The 16,407-nt window shown below is 26.7% G+C and overlaps 1 protein-coding gene across 3 annotated transcripts in view; it reads right to left on the bottom strand.

Annotated features, from left to right (window-relative positions):
• The window catches only part of LOC111619740 (protein GDAP2 homolog), an 84,093-nt gene that overhangs the window by 24,237 nt on the left and 43,449 nt on the right, over positions 1-16,407 (bottom strand). For all 3 annotated transcript variants that reach the window (XM_023361549.1, XM_023361550.1, XM_023361551.1), the window contains exons 6-9: positions 10,167-10,406; positions 8,104-8,269; positions 7,872-8,025; positions 253-447 (exon numbers count right to left, since the gene is read on the bottom strand). In XM_023361549.1, coding sequence (XP_023217317.1) covers positions 253-447; positions 7,872-8,025; positions 8,104-8,269; positions 10,167-10,406 — 755 coding nt within the window. The remainder of the gene's footprint in view (positions 1-252; positions 448-7,871; positions 8,026-8,103; positions 8,270-10,166; positions 10,407-16,407) is intronic.

Raw genomic sequence — 16,407 nt, forward strand, 5'->3', positions numbered from 1 at the left:
ATTAAAAATGTTTTAATTTTTATCAATTCAGATTCATTTTAGCTTTTCCTTCATATTAAAAAATTTGATCATTTCTAAAGCAAAATACAATTATTCAATAATATGTATTAAGAATTTCTGTAAAAAAATAATAAACTCTGAGCATTATAGAAAATCATTGTCATCAATGCTCATACAGAATTAGAATTTCATTTAAATAAATTTTTGAATTATCTTAACATTTAAATAATATTTAAAAACAGTAATATTTACCCTACTCCAAAATGTTGGATGAACTATGTACAGAGCTCTAAGGTTTTTTTTATATTTGTAGTCAAGACAACCATAAACTTCTCTAATAAAACTAAGTGAAGGATGGTGTTCTCTCCCAGTATGTGAATGGAAGTAAACAACAACATAATCTTGCTGCACTATTGGATCCAATGTATGTATCAGATATAACACTGCCTAGAAATAAGAAATTTTATATTTATGTTCAAAATATTTTCAATTAAAAATGAACTTTTTCTATATTTTCTCAAGTAAATAATTTTAATATATTTGCAGTAAACAGAAAATAGCTTTAAAGATAAAAACATTCACTATTCACTAAAAATTAATGAGGATAAAAAACACCTCTCTCAATTTATTATGGAATTAATTATTAATGTTAAATTTTTAGTATACAATAAAGAATTTTTAGTTCGGTAAGATCATCATCATAATTACATTGCAATAAAATAAGAATCAATACAGTTAACAAAACAAAATATTCTATAATATAATCAGTTGCAAATTACTAAATTTTATGCCTAAAAATTATAATGGCTGAATGTTGATCACAATTTTTACATATGAATATCACAATAAATGTCAATTTTTCACCTTCAAGCAGAAAATCCAAGTGTATGCAAATTTATACTGAAAGACAGCATATGACAAGCATATAAAACTATAATAATTTTGCTTTATTATAATACAGGTAGAAAATGTGCAGCCAATTTGAGTTACAACATCTGGTATGAAGACATCAGTCCCTTCAATGACAGCTTATATGTTTTTTGAAATCCATTTAAAATGAAAAATATCACACAATTGAAATTAAATAGTCTTATTTCGTAAATAATGAAAGTTTGTGATTGAATAAATGTGTATGTCAGGATGGTAAACCTATCTATATCAGCTTTATCTGTTTTGTAATGTTCTAAATGTAAGAAACTAAGACAAAAATACAGTCTAGTTTTTGAGTGACTGTTTTTCTTCAAGAGAATTGTATATTTAATTAAATATTATTTCCATTTAGTCAATTATTAATTATATTTTTTGTTAATTACATTCATTAATAGTTACAAAGTGTGAAGTAAAATAATTTACTTGTTTTAATTATTTAATTATCTGAAGGAAATATCATGATGTAACTAACCCCTTTAAAATAAGGATAATTCCATAAAGTGTTAATATTTTTAAAAATTCAAATTTTTTATTAAGTTTTAAGCAAAAATTTCGCCATAATAATGTAAGAAGTTTTCAACTTCCAATTCAAATGCATTATTCCATAAAGTGTTAATATTTTTAAAAATTCAAATTTTTTATTAAGTTTTAAGCAAAAATTTCGCCATAATAATGTAAGAAGTTTTCAACTTCCAATTCAAATGCATTATTCCATAAAGTGTTAATATTTTTAAAAATTCAAATTTTTTATTAAGTTTTAAGCAAAAATTTCGCCATAATAATGTAAGAAGTTTTCAACTTCCAATTCAAATGCATTATTCCATAAAGTGTTAATATTTTTAAAAATTCAAATTTTTTATTAAGTTTTAAGCAAAAATTTCGCCATAATAATGTAAGAAGTTTTCAACTTCCAATTCAAATGCATTATTCCATAAAGTGTTAATATTTTTAAAAATTCAAATTTTTTATTAAGTTTTAAGCAAAAATTTCGCCATAATAATGTAAGAAGTTTTCAACTTCCAATTCAAATGCATTATTCCATAAAGTGTTAATATTTTTAAAAATTCAAATTTTTTATTAAGTTTTAAGCAAAAATTTCGCCATAATAATGTAAGAAGTTTTCAACTTCCAATTCAAATGCNATTTAAAATAATTTTAATAAAATAAAATAACTGAAACAATCATTAAAATTAAATTCAAAAAAATTAGAAAAAATTAACTTTTTGTCAAATTTTAATTTGATATCATTTAGGGAAGATATACAGATGTCTCATCTCCTATGCTACTAATATATCTTAACTTTAAATCTAATATATAAAAATTTCTAAATAAAACTATGAATTTTTGTAATCTAACTTAACATAAAACAGTTTCAATTATAATGTTGATTATTGGTACTGTTTTTCGGCCATTCTGAAAGAAACAAAGTTTTCCTGTCATTATTTGAATCTTAGTTAAATATTCTTAATTGGAAATGTATTAAATATCTTATTAAATAATTTACAAAGCCAATTTATAATGTTATTTAACATTTTATATTTATCTTGTTCTTCAAAGTATTAAAAAAAATTTATCACATGAATATTAAATATATTAGCGAGGTTGCAGCCAAAGTTTTCATTTCTAAAATGTCAAGTGCTGTAAGTGGCACTCGGCATTCATATTTTAGGGATGAAAACTTTGGCCTCAACCTCGCTATTATTGTGTGTATTTGTTGAATGAAATTGACTTGCATGAGTGTTAGCGTAATCTAATGATAATTTTAACAAATATTAAAATATAGCATATTTTCATTTATTGATTAAAGTTGTGAGTTAATAATTTAAAAAAAATAAAATTCACATTTGAACAATATGTAAGGCTAGGACAACTTAGCATTAAAAATCATATAAATAAAATGATTTTTAGTGCCTAGATGTCTTACAATTAGTAATATGTTAATTGATTATAAATACTTGGATGGAATTTTTTAAATTATATATTTTATCCACAATTATAATTACAGTTGATAGATATTTATTTAATTTAATAATTATTTTGAATTTTGTAATGCATCTTTAATTAAGTTTGTTAGCCATAATTTTGTATGGAAAATGATAGACATTTTTGTCTATCATTTTCCATTGTTTCAAGAGTCTTCATTATTTCCAGAAGTATGTGAGAAGTTAATTCTTCAAAATAGAAATTTGGCAAAACGTCTGATTGAAATACAAATAGTTACTATGCTAATTATAATGAAAACAGATTTTATCTGCTTTAGAATAACCACTCAATATAAAAAAATTTTCCAATTCCCAGTTTATGTTAAACCCCAGTACAAGAACCTGTATGATTTTATAAATCATTTAATTACAAAATAAACAATATTAAAAAGCTAATTTTGAATTTCATTTCTGTAAAAACTGAATGAAAAGCTACAGTAGTAGATATTAATAGTAGTAATATTAATATTACACTAAATCTTCAATTTAACACATTTCAATTTGATGGACTTTCAAATTTAATGAACAAAAGTCTATAGTTCCTAAGTCAACATTTCATTATTTTCAGTAATTAAAATAATTAAAATCTGTTTATTTACTCATTCTTGTAGTTAATTCATTTTTACTTGTTACATAATCATGCAATGGAAAATTACAATAAATTAGCTCTCTGAGAACAGAACTCCTTTATAACATGAAACTCTTGTTTGATATTTAAATGTTAGCTGTATTGTTTCCAAAAAATACATACATCTGCCTGTATTGTTTTTTGAAAGGGTGCTAACTGTATGTAAAAAATTATATATATTGTATATAGTACTATAAATATCAGACATCCCCGCTTCCAATAGGTCATAAAATTAAAGATTTGCTGTTTTATAACCCAACTATGGTCATATATAAAAAAATTGTAAACAAATACAAAATTAATAATGGAAACAATATCTAAGTTACTACTAGAGTAGCCCTCTGGTACTGTACTGTACATCTGTGGTAAAGATATTAAAAAAACTCAAACATACAAAATAATTTAAAAAAGTAAATAATAATCATCATAATTAAACTTATAACAGATAAATAATTTATTAGTTAGATTCATAAAATAATAAATATTAGTTAAATAAAATAAGTTATACTACTTTATACAAGTTTTAATTTCTTCAATCATTCATCATTATAACAGTAAGTTTTGTTTTTCTAAAGCAAGCATTAAAAACAAAACATTATTTTTTATTATGGTAGCTTTACTCAGATCCTATTTAAACACATTTATTTATTTTTGCTTTTAATAAATGAAATAATTAAATACATCAGAATTTTGTTCACATCAGTGGAAAAACTTAGTGACTCCAACTCAATTGTGACTGGATAATTTCAGAAGACATTAATTTGAAAATCACTTAAGTAGAGAAATAGGATAAAATTTTTAATGTCTATATAGTGAATAATGATTTTAAAAAACTAAAACTCAAATGAGAACATTACTTTTTAAATAAAATAAAAAGCAGTATGCAAGCATGCCTCTACTTATTGTCTACTCTAACACCAACCAATAGAAATTTTCACAACTAATACAAATAGATATGTTCAGTTATCTAACAAAAAGGATTTTTCCTGGTAATTTATTGTGCATTCCAAAATCAAGTATCAGAATAACCACACAATGAGATATATCATCAAAAAATCTGTTTTTAAGCCTAGACTTACTATAGTGAATCATATTGTGAGGATCCGAATCCAGACTTTCCGTGTGTTTACATCATTTGTTCATAATGTCACATTGTAACTATAAACTTGATAAATAACTGTCAACTTTTTCACCTGGGAGCTAAACATCTGTTGAGTTCTCAGGCCTGATGGTGATGCTTTCTCATCACATCTTGACCTAATATCTCAATTTCAACAGTTCAACATTAGAACAGAACAACAAAGTGACGCAGTTGTCGCCCATCTTTCGAAAGAGTCAAGTTGTCACCCGTACCTTGTCCTAAGTGCTTCAATATTTGGATATTTGTGAATATATCATTTTATTCTACGTTTTTATATCCTACTAAAATATCATTGGAAACCATCGTACCATCGTCTAACACCTTTGTGGATACTGTACATTCCATCAGGCTTACGGATATTTCCTCTACAGCAGGGGTGGCCAACAAGTCGATCGCAAAACCAATTTTGGTCGATCGCTTGCGATGTCTTGACTTAATGTGTTACACTTGTAAGTTGTAACCGAACGCAACGCGTGAACGAAACGCACAAACGTAACTGTAGTGATATCGGACCTCCTCATTCTCCCTCAGATGCAGTTATGTCGGTCCATGTGCAATCCATTTGCGTACAGTTGTAAAAGAGAAATAAGAAATGTAGACAAAGGGTCGTAAAATCGAAAAAAAGAAGAAACAGAGAGAGTAGGTCGGGACACGGTAGAGAGAAGAAGGGTGAAGTGGTGGTCCCCAAAAGTGACAACGTTGAGTTTCAATTTTTCTTGTTTAAAATGTTAATTTAAAATTTAAAGGTACTTACCTTTTCTTCGTGTTTTAAATTAAATTGTGGCTTTTCTTTTCTATCTAAACTTAGTATGTATTTCACACCTCCCTCCCCCTCACCACTTAGACCAGGGATGGGCAACGTTTTTCTGTGTAAGGGCCGCATTTCAAAACTTTTGAACTAACGCCGACCACATACAAGATAAAAGAGGGTGGAAAATGCCAGTAAATCACAATTATTTATTCATATATAATTATAAAATAGAATAGGTATACTTAATTTAGCTTCTAGAACTGATTTAAACGTAATGTATCAAAAATATTTGATTAAATATTAGTCACTGCTAGTTTTAAATTAGTTTCGAGGTGAGTCTGTTAGCCGGTTTCTCGTTTTTACTAAATTCATTGCAGGAAAAACTATTCACACACATAAGTTGTAGAAAATAACATTTGAATTTTTGCTGCATACTTCTTAAGCTAGGAAATTGATGTATTTATACACATTTTATGCGACTCGGGCCGCGGAATGCCCATCCCTAACTTAGGTAACTACGCCTACGACGAGTCGATCGCAACACATGTTTAAGATAAAAAGTAGATCTTATGTACACAAAAGTTGGCCACTCCTGCTCTACAGAATACCCAAACTGACATCCCGAGCTTCCTCTCTTTCACAAAGAATGTTCGAGAATCTCAATCAAGATATCAAAAAAGGTATTTATGACCATGCGAAACTTCTTTAAACTCTCTCTTGGGAATCGCAAAAACATTAATATCCGATATATATATCTAATATCTATCAATCATAGAAATGTATCTAAAAGCTAGCATATTTAAAATCGAAATGTTGTATGGCCTATAAGTACCCATTAAATAGTTGTTACGTTAACTCATCTCTGAGTAAGTCACTTACTTCCAGTGCGCTGTCTCTCCCTCCATCCCGAATCCGTTCGCTCACACACGCAATCGTGCGCACGAGAACATAACGGTTTCTGTGTCTGTCCGTAAAGACACAGTGGTGTCAGTCTGATAAAACTTGTCATTATGATCTTCGCCGATGCGATGTCAACCCTTCAGTCACATGATGCCGAAGTATAGGGAGGCCCTTCGGCATTGTCACAATATTACTTCATTCAAGTAAACAAACACAAAATAATTAATAAAAAATTAATGTGCTCATGAATAATTAGTAGTCAGCTGAGCAGTAAACAGCAAGATCTGGGAAATCTTGCTGTTTATTGCTCAGTATTTTAAAGCCAACAAAAATGTCTTTTAATGGTCACTAATTTAGAAGATAAAGCTTCCCTAAATAGATGTAAGATGACACTTTTGCTGTTTGTGCTCTTTGTATATAAATAAATAAATATCTATTCTAATTCAAAATAAATCTTTATATTTAATAATTCAATCTAAATCATTTTTGTTATAAAGCAAAAAGTTGCAATCAATAATAAAATTCCAGTCTATTTTCTAGCAATCAAAATTTCCAGTAATTCCTAGTTTCAACATTTTCATGTTGGTGGGCATACTGTGCTTTCAAATTCACTGTAAAATATTTCATGTTTTTAAAGAAATATTCCAAAACAAATTGACAATGTAGAAGAACAATGGCAAATCTTTTTCTAAAAGTGGATCAAAATTGAATTCAAAATTTAGTAACTCCCAAATCACAGGTCAAATATTTATTTTAAATAGTAGTAATAAACAAAAATGCTTACAAATTTTACTTCTTTTAACTTTTTTAATCTATATCAAAAAAATTAAAACAATCTAATCTACCAAACAGCTGATTTTGTTTTATTTATGTGAACACATTTATTTTATATATATAAAAATTTAATTTAAAAAGTATTGTCTACATTATTATTCTAATTTATTAGGACATTGTAAATTATTATTTAAAAAAAAAAAATATTAAGTATTTTATATAATGTTGCTTTTTTATATTTAGTTAAAACAAAATTAAGGTATTATATTAGGAAAAAATAATAAACTTCCTAAGTGCAAAATAATTTGTTTTTCAACTATCAGTTCCCAAATAGACAAGAAAATAATTCATTTTTGTTTTATACAATTAAATTCAAATATACATAATAATCACAATCTAATTCAAATATACAGATAGAATAATTACAATAAAAATTCATATTGATAATTTTTATTGTGATTAATCTATCTATATATTTGAATTAGATTGTGATAACATAATTTGAATTTAATTGTATAAAACATAAATGAATTACTTTCTTATCTATTTGATAACTGATAGTTTATTCTAATTATTTTTTTCCTAATAAAAAATCTTAATTTTTGTTTTGTTTCAATTAAATATAAAAAAGCAACGTTACATAAAATACTTAATTTTTTTTTTAACTGTTGGCTTTCAGAACAACTTTTTATGAATAACTAATTTCCAAACAAAACATCATCATCATCATCATCTAGATAATTTTAACTATCTATAGTTATTTACCTTTTCTAAATCAACTTGGCAAGCTTTAAATCTTTGACCAATAAACACAATAACAGGTCTTCCGAATTTGTCCTCTCCACTCTGATATAAGCATTTTAAATTTGCAATAGATCGTAAATCTTCTAATCTAGCTTTCCGCAGAAGTCTCTCATATCTAAATAAATAAATGAATAAAATAGTCATTTATGACTTAAAATTATCAATAAATATTTCTAAAATTTGATTAATTTACTTGTTCTTCTTTTGTACTTCCCAAGTTAAATTGTCAGAAGGTAAACTATTTCTATGTTGACTACCTCGACGTTTATCTAAATCTCCGTGCATTTTTGCAAATGCTGAACGACCAACAGATACAGAACTGTCAAGTTGGGCAGCCAAATCAACACTTTCCCCTAAATCTAATTACAATAATAATATAAAAAGATGTAGTTATAATATTAAAAAAATTTCAGATTAATAATTTTAATGCAGTTTCAAAAATTAAATAAAAAATGCCAAATTCATTAAATTATTATGGTCATTTGAATTTTTTCAAAATATTGAATTTTAAGATGTTTTATCCATACAATTTAATATTTATTATTCTGTTCCTGGTTCTAGTGATTAATATATATCATTTAGCTTATTTTTAATGAAAATCTTTTTCAAATAGTAACTTCAATTTTATCATGTTTTTTGATTTATCACTTCATCAATATACAGAATGTCATGTGAAATGTTACAAGCTAAAAACTCAAGAACAACTTGAACAATGCAAACTTTTTTCATTTTTTAAGGTTTCAAAAGAGGCTTCATAACAATGATTTAATTTGTCACTCCTTGTCCTCTTTCTTAAGAGGATAGGGAACAACTTTGAAATTTCAAATAAAATCCTACAGAAGGGTGTATTTTACATTTTACAAAAGAAAAATACAACAAATGTCTATCTAATGCACATTTTATGGTATGCATCTATTAAGAGATAAAACTGAATCAATTCAAATTGTTCAGTCCATTCTGATCATGTAATCAATTATAAAAAATGGACTACTAAATCTGAGAAGAGAAATTTAGTTTAAGCAAAACAGTATTCCATCATATTTTATTCCTACCTCTTGATTACTTTCTACATGGATACTATGGAGATAAATAAGCATGCAGTGTTTAGGTCACTGATTGAAAAAGCTATCAATGTATCTAGTAGTGCTAGATAAGGAATTATAAACCCCAGATAAGATAACACACAATTATGGGCTAACTAAATGGATGTTTTATTAGCCCATTAGGCATATTGTAAAGAAGGGAAATAAGGATAAGGCATAAAAAAGAGGAGTACAGAAATCATGACAGAATAAAAACACTATCATTTTGAGTCAAGAAACTCTTAATAAAGAAAGCAAGATGCAGTGGATGTAAGCAAGAATGTTAAGGAAATAAGGGAAACAAGAAATTTGGAGATTATGGAGAAAGCATGATTATATAAAAGAAGTTTGACAGGAAAATAATTAAATGGTAAAGACAAATGATACAAATTTATCAGGTTTTGTGATGTTTGTCTAAGGATAAGCTTGTTATTAAAACAAAGTCCAATAAAAGACATTATTATTTATTACATATTTTTAAAATATACATTAAAAGTATATTTATAGATTTTCTTGAGTGAGTGTAATAAATTAGCTGGAACTAAAGAACTAATTTTGGGAAATCAAATAATTAAGATTATTGTTATTTGACTTCCCAAAAGGTCTATAATATTAATGAAGATAAAATTTCAATTTTTTAATACATTGTTGAATAAAGACAAGCATAATCTACAATACTTAAAAACAACATGCTGTAATTCATTAAATATGGTTGCAACAAAAAGCATATAGTAATTATTAGATGAATTTTTTTTTATTTCCTTGAAAAATTAGTTCTCAATATAATAATCCAATGATCGCTTAAATATTCGGGCTATAATGTGGCTATAAACAAATAATTAATACAAACAAATTTGGTACTAGAGGTAAGCACTAGGCACCATCTGGCTTGGGGTCCGGGTGGTGCAATTGGTAGCATACCGCATGGCAAGCAGATGCTGCGGGTTCAAGCCCTGGGTCAGTTATTTTCTTTCAGAAGGTTCTAAATTATTTATTAAATTATTATAATTTTTACTTTAGATAAGAGATAGTGCCTAATGCTTACCTCTAGTACCAAATTTGTTTGTATTATTTGTTTACAGCCGTATTATAGCCCAAATATTTAGGTGATTATTGGATTATTAAATTAACTCATCAGGCTTTGAGATGTGTATTATATGTAATTAGTTCTCACCTGCATTGGTAGTTATTGGTTTATCCACAATTCGTATTTGACGCTCTGGAATGTAAGGTTCTCCATCCTTTCCACCAGTATCAACAGGTAAATAATAGAGACCATATTCTTCTTCCTGTTTATTTCTTGGATAATAGAGTGGCAACAGTAATTCATATATTCCTATATCAACATCTTCAACCGTAAATATAATAATGTCAATACTATCTTCATAATTTTCTAAAAACCTCCTCACAGTTCCTGTAATTATCAATAACAAACAATTTTAAATTATATAATTTACAGAGAAGTTATGTCGGTAACTAAAAAAACTATTGCTTAATAAGTGTTTCATATACACCTTTCATTGTTATTCAATTATGAGCAGAAAATAAATTTATAAATAAACTGAAGAAATAAATTTTTTTTTTTACTATATTAAGAATAAATATAGATAATGACTTATGACTGTAGAAATGATTTATTATTTACTATCTAATCTTTCTTTCCTCACAAATAAGAATTTGGCAAATTTCAAATTAATTTGGGCATACATATTATGGTCATTTGAATTTTTTCAAAATATTGAATTTTAAGATGTTTTATCCATACAATTTAATATTTATTATTCTGTTCCTGGTTCTAGTGATTAATATATATCATTTAGCTTATTTTTAATGAAAATCTTTTTCAAATAGTAACTTCAATTTTATCATGTTTTTTGATTTATCACTTCATCAATATACAGAATGTCATGTGAAATGTTACAAGCTAAAAACTCAAGAACAACTTGAACAATGCAAACTTTTTTCATTTTTTAAGGTTTCAAAAGAGGCTTCATAACAATGATTTAATTTGTCACTCCTTGTCNTTTTTATAGTGTCAGATGAGCAAATAAGATGAATTATTAAATATATTCAATTTAAACTTATGATTAAAATTTATTATTTCCATGTTTTCATAATTTATGTTTAGGTTAATGGATAATGTGGAATTAAGTATGGCAAAATTACACTATTGGAAATGATATACAAGTGGTGCAAAAGTAGGTATACAGTTGAGAATCTGACAAGTACAAACGTTTGGTGTTCATCATTATTATTTATATTTTCTTTTTTTAGTTCATATTCCTTATTTGTGATTTAATATAATTTGTACATAAAAATAAATGTATTTTCTTCCTATTTTCTCCCTCTGTTTTTTCCCATAACAACAACTGTAACTTTTACACCCCTCCTGTGTATATATATATATATATATATATATTAAAAAAATTCATTAGAACAGTAAATAGCAGCAAATAACTGACTACTTCAATATTAATTGAGGTACAGTACAGTACCATAAAATTTTGCTTTTTATTTTATAACATTTTTTCATTTATTGTATGTATCTTTCAAATAAAGTATTGTGTAGGCATGCATACTGTATTTTATTTTATTTGTCACTAGTTAAGAGGACAACTGCATACTGCATTCATTTGACAATTCAATATGGATTATCACAACTTTGGTGTATAAAGTGGTTAATATTTCATTTTTATATTCATACATAAAACAAATGCAAGCAATTTGTAAATTAAATTACATAACACCAACAGGTGAATGTTAAGACACCTTTCATTCCAACTGCTACAACTATTTTCTGTGTAATTTTAAGCTTACAAAACTTTTATAAAAACATTCATTTCCTTGATGTTGGTTACTTACCATGCATCACTTTAAAGCATTTGTTTACAAATTACTTCATAAATAAAAACATTCAGTTAGTCTTTATTCACTTCTAAAGAAGGGTTTTGGGAAGTTTATAATAGATATAACCTAAAAACATTTCATTACATTAAATTTGTATGCTACCATATTAACACTGCATGCTAGTATAACATAATATATTAGTACCATCAATAAAACAGACAATTAACAGCAAACTAAAAGTGTTTATTACTGATAAGGCAACTTTCCAGAAAGACTATCTGTATGATAATTACCAAACAAGATTAATTAATTACAATTACAAACATAGTTAATGATTAAATAATATAACTGCTAATGATGACGACTCTCTTTTATATTTTTTAATATAAAGTATAATATAAACATATAGTAGTATTAAAATAAAACTTATTAACTAATTTTTTTTCTAACAAGTTTTATCTTAAATATTTTTGTTTAGATGATGTAATTTCTTACTAGCATTAACAAATAATACAACAGCCTTTTTTAGTTATAATTATAAATGATACAATATTACATTCTGCCAATATGATTGAAGACTTCATAATTTTCAAACTTATCTGATTCAATACTTGCATCTATCCAACTCTACAAGTGTTGGTAATAAATGAAAGCCTAAAAGCTTATTAGTTCATAGAATATTCACTTTGTTAACTATTTAAATTCAAATATTCCAATTTTAGGAAAAAATTTAAATCACTTTTAATGAATTTATAATACTGTAGAAAAATCATTGTCAAATCTGGCAATAAAGTACCTGATTTGGCAAAATTACTTGCATATTGCCCATCACTTGCAAAAAATGCATCAAAATGCAATTTTTTTTTTAATACAACCAGGAAAAGCAGAAATACTATCAGCTTGCACTGTGATTAGTCAAAACATGTCACAATTGAAGTGCTTTGACTATGTTATCCATTGGATTTCTATACTCTTTTTAGACTCGTGTTGTTGCTCATGAATTTTTTTTATTAAGAATATGCTCTAAAGTTATCATTAGAGCATATTCTTAATAAAAAAATTCATTATGTTTACTTATAAATTTAAAACCATAAAAGTGGGTAGACATTTACTTGGTGAGAAATTATACAATTATGAAAAAAATTGAAAAATAATTATAAAAATCTGGTAAAAATAGTAAAAATTATGTCATTCTCAGTTATTTGTGAAACTAAATACACAGTATGTAAAAGTGCTAAAATATTTTGAATAGGATATGATTAAATCAGCTTTGTTTTGTCAATTTTACTGTACTTATAAAAATAAAATTGTATGAAAGTTCGCATTTACTAAGTGAAAACATAAATTTATTTTCGAAAGGGTACTAACATAGAGGCACCTCTAGTGACAAACACACAAAACTTAACTGGACGACTGAAAAAACTGCAGTAAACTTGTGATGAATGAAGATTATTAAAGATTATTTTGGCAGTTTGAAAGCTTGGATATGAACAAATATANAAAGATTTGCTGTTTTATAACCCAACTATGGTCATATATAAAAAAATTGTAAACAAATACAAAATTAATAATGGAAACAATATCTAAGTTACTACTAGAGTAGCCCTCTGGTACTGTACTGTACATCTGTATTTATAAAAAGATTTAATGTAAAAATATATCACTAAATGTTTAAATTTTTTTTAAATATCAGATTTCTTACAAACAAAAAAATGATGCATTTTAAAAAATATAATTGAAAATACTGTAAAATAATGATTATCATAAAGTCCAACAAAAAATAGGATATCCAACAAGATAAAATCTTAATCCAAATTCATTAATTAGCCTGCTTAATTTAAAAGTGTTCAATTGAAAAGAAAACTGAATTATTGTTTCAATTAGGCTATTCTACATTTAGTAAATTACATTTCTAACAGACAAATTTTCTAGTATATCATAATTTGAATATTGAAATAACAACAACTGGCGCATAAAAAATTTATATATTATAAACTAAGATACATGATCATACTTTGAATGATACTAGCCCCATCTGGTGAGAACAATATAAACTGTAAGTTATATTAAACTTATATTAACAATATAAACTGTTTAAGTAAACAGTTTATATTGTTAATATAAGTTTATAAAGTAACAGTTTATAAAGTAAGACCTCGCTTAACACTGCCTCAATTAACACTGATTTGATATAATGCGGTCTGCTCGAAGCCTAAAAAATTATGCTCAAAATTTACGCCTATTCAAATTATTGCAGAATTTCATTGATTTGTATATAATACGATTATTCATGAACATGAACCAATCAGCAAAAGGTGGTAATTCATCATAGCACTGTACTTTCTTTAAATCTAGGTTTGTTTTGTGCAATTTTGGAAAAAAATATAACATTATAGATGCCATAGGAAATATCGACTTCACTTGGCAAGAATTAACTGATAAATGTATGAACAAAGTTTGGAAGACAGTATCCAAGAATTCTCAACAAGAAGAGCCTATCACTATCATTAGGTTGACCAAATTGTCAACCTAATCAATACAGCAAGACTAGGAGATGTAGACAAGCAGGATATTGAGGAGTTACTGCAGGTTTCTGGTGAGAACCTTATCAATGACGACCTTCAAAAACTGGCAGAACAAGGAATCCAAGCAGAACTGGAAAATAGTGATTCTGAAAAAGAAGAACCCAAAATTTCTCTACAGATTTCCTTAGTAAAAGTTAATAAAAGTTTGATAATGATAACTGAAATCATTGATCAAATCGTAGTGAATGATCCAAATTTTGAAAAGAGTGCAAAAGCAAAATGAGGCATTTTGGATTGATCTTCGCTACCAACATTTGTTTAAGGAAAGAAAAAAGCGGCAAATGAAACTAGACGACTTTATCACAAAAAACAAGAATTTCAGAAAAGCTAGGACCTTTATCACAAAAAATAAACTTTAGATTTCTGTGTGCATATGTTCGTGTTATTTAACATATATTATTATACAAATTAATATAAAAATAACTTAAAATTATAGTAAAATTTGTTTATTTTTGGTCGCATGTTCCCCTTTCCCTATTTATTCTATGTTAAAATGACTTCGTTTAACACTGTTTTGCTTAGTGCTTTGTCACCTAGAAACACATCCCCATGTTAAGCAGAGGCTTACTGTATTATAGAAGATCAAAATATATTTAAAATATATTTTAATCGATATACAAGTTGGTTATAATAATTAAAGTTGCCCTACTCAGACCTGTATAGAGTCCGTTCTCTTTTTTGATGAAACTTGGTATATACGTTACATGGATCATGGGGAAAAGGAAAATGCAAAAAAATAATTAGTTCAAATTTCTACCACTAGATGAAAAACTGGCATATGAAGAACAAAAAACACAAAATGGAAACATGCAAAAGGTTTTCACTCAAGACATTTGTTCAATGTGCAATCCATTTGCATCAATCACATGTTCAAAGTGCCTTACAGCATGATCAGCAGTAGCACAATAGGTTTATTGAGAAATTGCAGCAATATGGTGAAGGAACTGTTAGATAATACAGTTTGAAATGCATCTAGTTAAGTATCTACATCTCTGATTTTAATAAAAGGACTGTTGACAAGATCAGAGTAATTTATTATTTTTTAAAACTTCTCTTTTGAAAGTTTTAAAAATTATATATATTTATTTATTTAGAATTTATTTAAGGTGTATATACCTTTTCTTAAATAAACTCTTTACACACATCAAAATATTACTGCTATTTAAAAAAAATATGTAGGCAATTCAAAAAGTTGAGTTCAGTAAGGTTCACAATGGAGGTGGACAGGCAGTGAGAGATGAGGCATGAAATATCCAGGAGTAACCAGCCAAGAAAAATTCCTGGTATTGCTTGCCTGGTTCCTATCCCAGGTCACCAGAGCAGTGGGTTATGCCCTTTAATGAGAGGGTTTACTGGTGGCTCCCTCTCCTCCCACAGTTAGTTTTTAAAAAATGTAACATTTACAAAATAATTTAATAGCTCATTTTCTAATTCATTTTTTTTATAAACTAGACAATATTTTCTTTTTCTGATTTGATTCTGTTGACTAACTTCAACAATCCAGGAGGAGACAGTAAGTGTAAATGAAGATATATGCCATGTTTGTCTTTATGCTAGAGAATTATAGATTAAATCTTGTCAAAATATTACAAAATTCTCACTCTATAGAGCCCATCATATGTACAGTACCATACCACGTATATTTGTATATTTATGGGACTACTCATCAAATGAGACACAGTCATCAGGCCATTTTTTTAAAAAGACTATTGTAAATAACAAAATATTGCCTCTTTGATAAGACCAATAATGCTCAGCTAAACATAGTTACATTTGGTTCTTAGTGGGGGGGAACAAACATTTGCAATTTATAATATAAATACTAAATATGCACAAGACTGTTCATAATTTCAAAAAATGTCATTTAGAATATGGATCTCACACAGAACATCATGATAACTTTAAATTTTCTGTGAAATTTCAAACCTAGATCAACATGAAAATAATTGCAATTAATTCATGACCTAAGTCATTATTTTCAAA

Source organism: Centruroides sculpturatus, unplaced genomic scaffold (genome assembly GCF_000671375.1).
Source record: "Centruroides sculpturatus isolate CEXI.00-Female unplaced genomic scaffold, Cexi_2.0 scaffold88, whole genome shotgun sequence".
In the NCBI taxonomy this organism is placed as follows: domain Eukaryota; kingdom Metazoa; phylum Arthropoda; class Arachnida; order Scorpiones; family Buthidae; genus Centruroides; species Centruroides sculpturatus.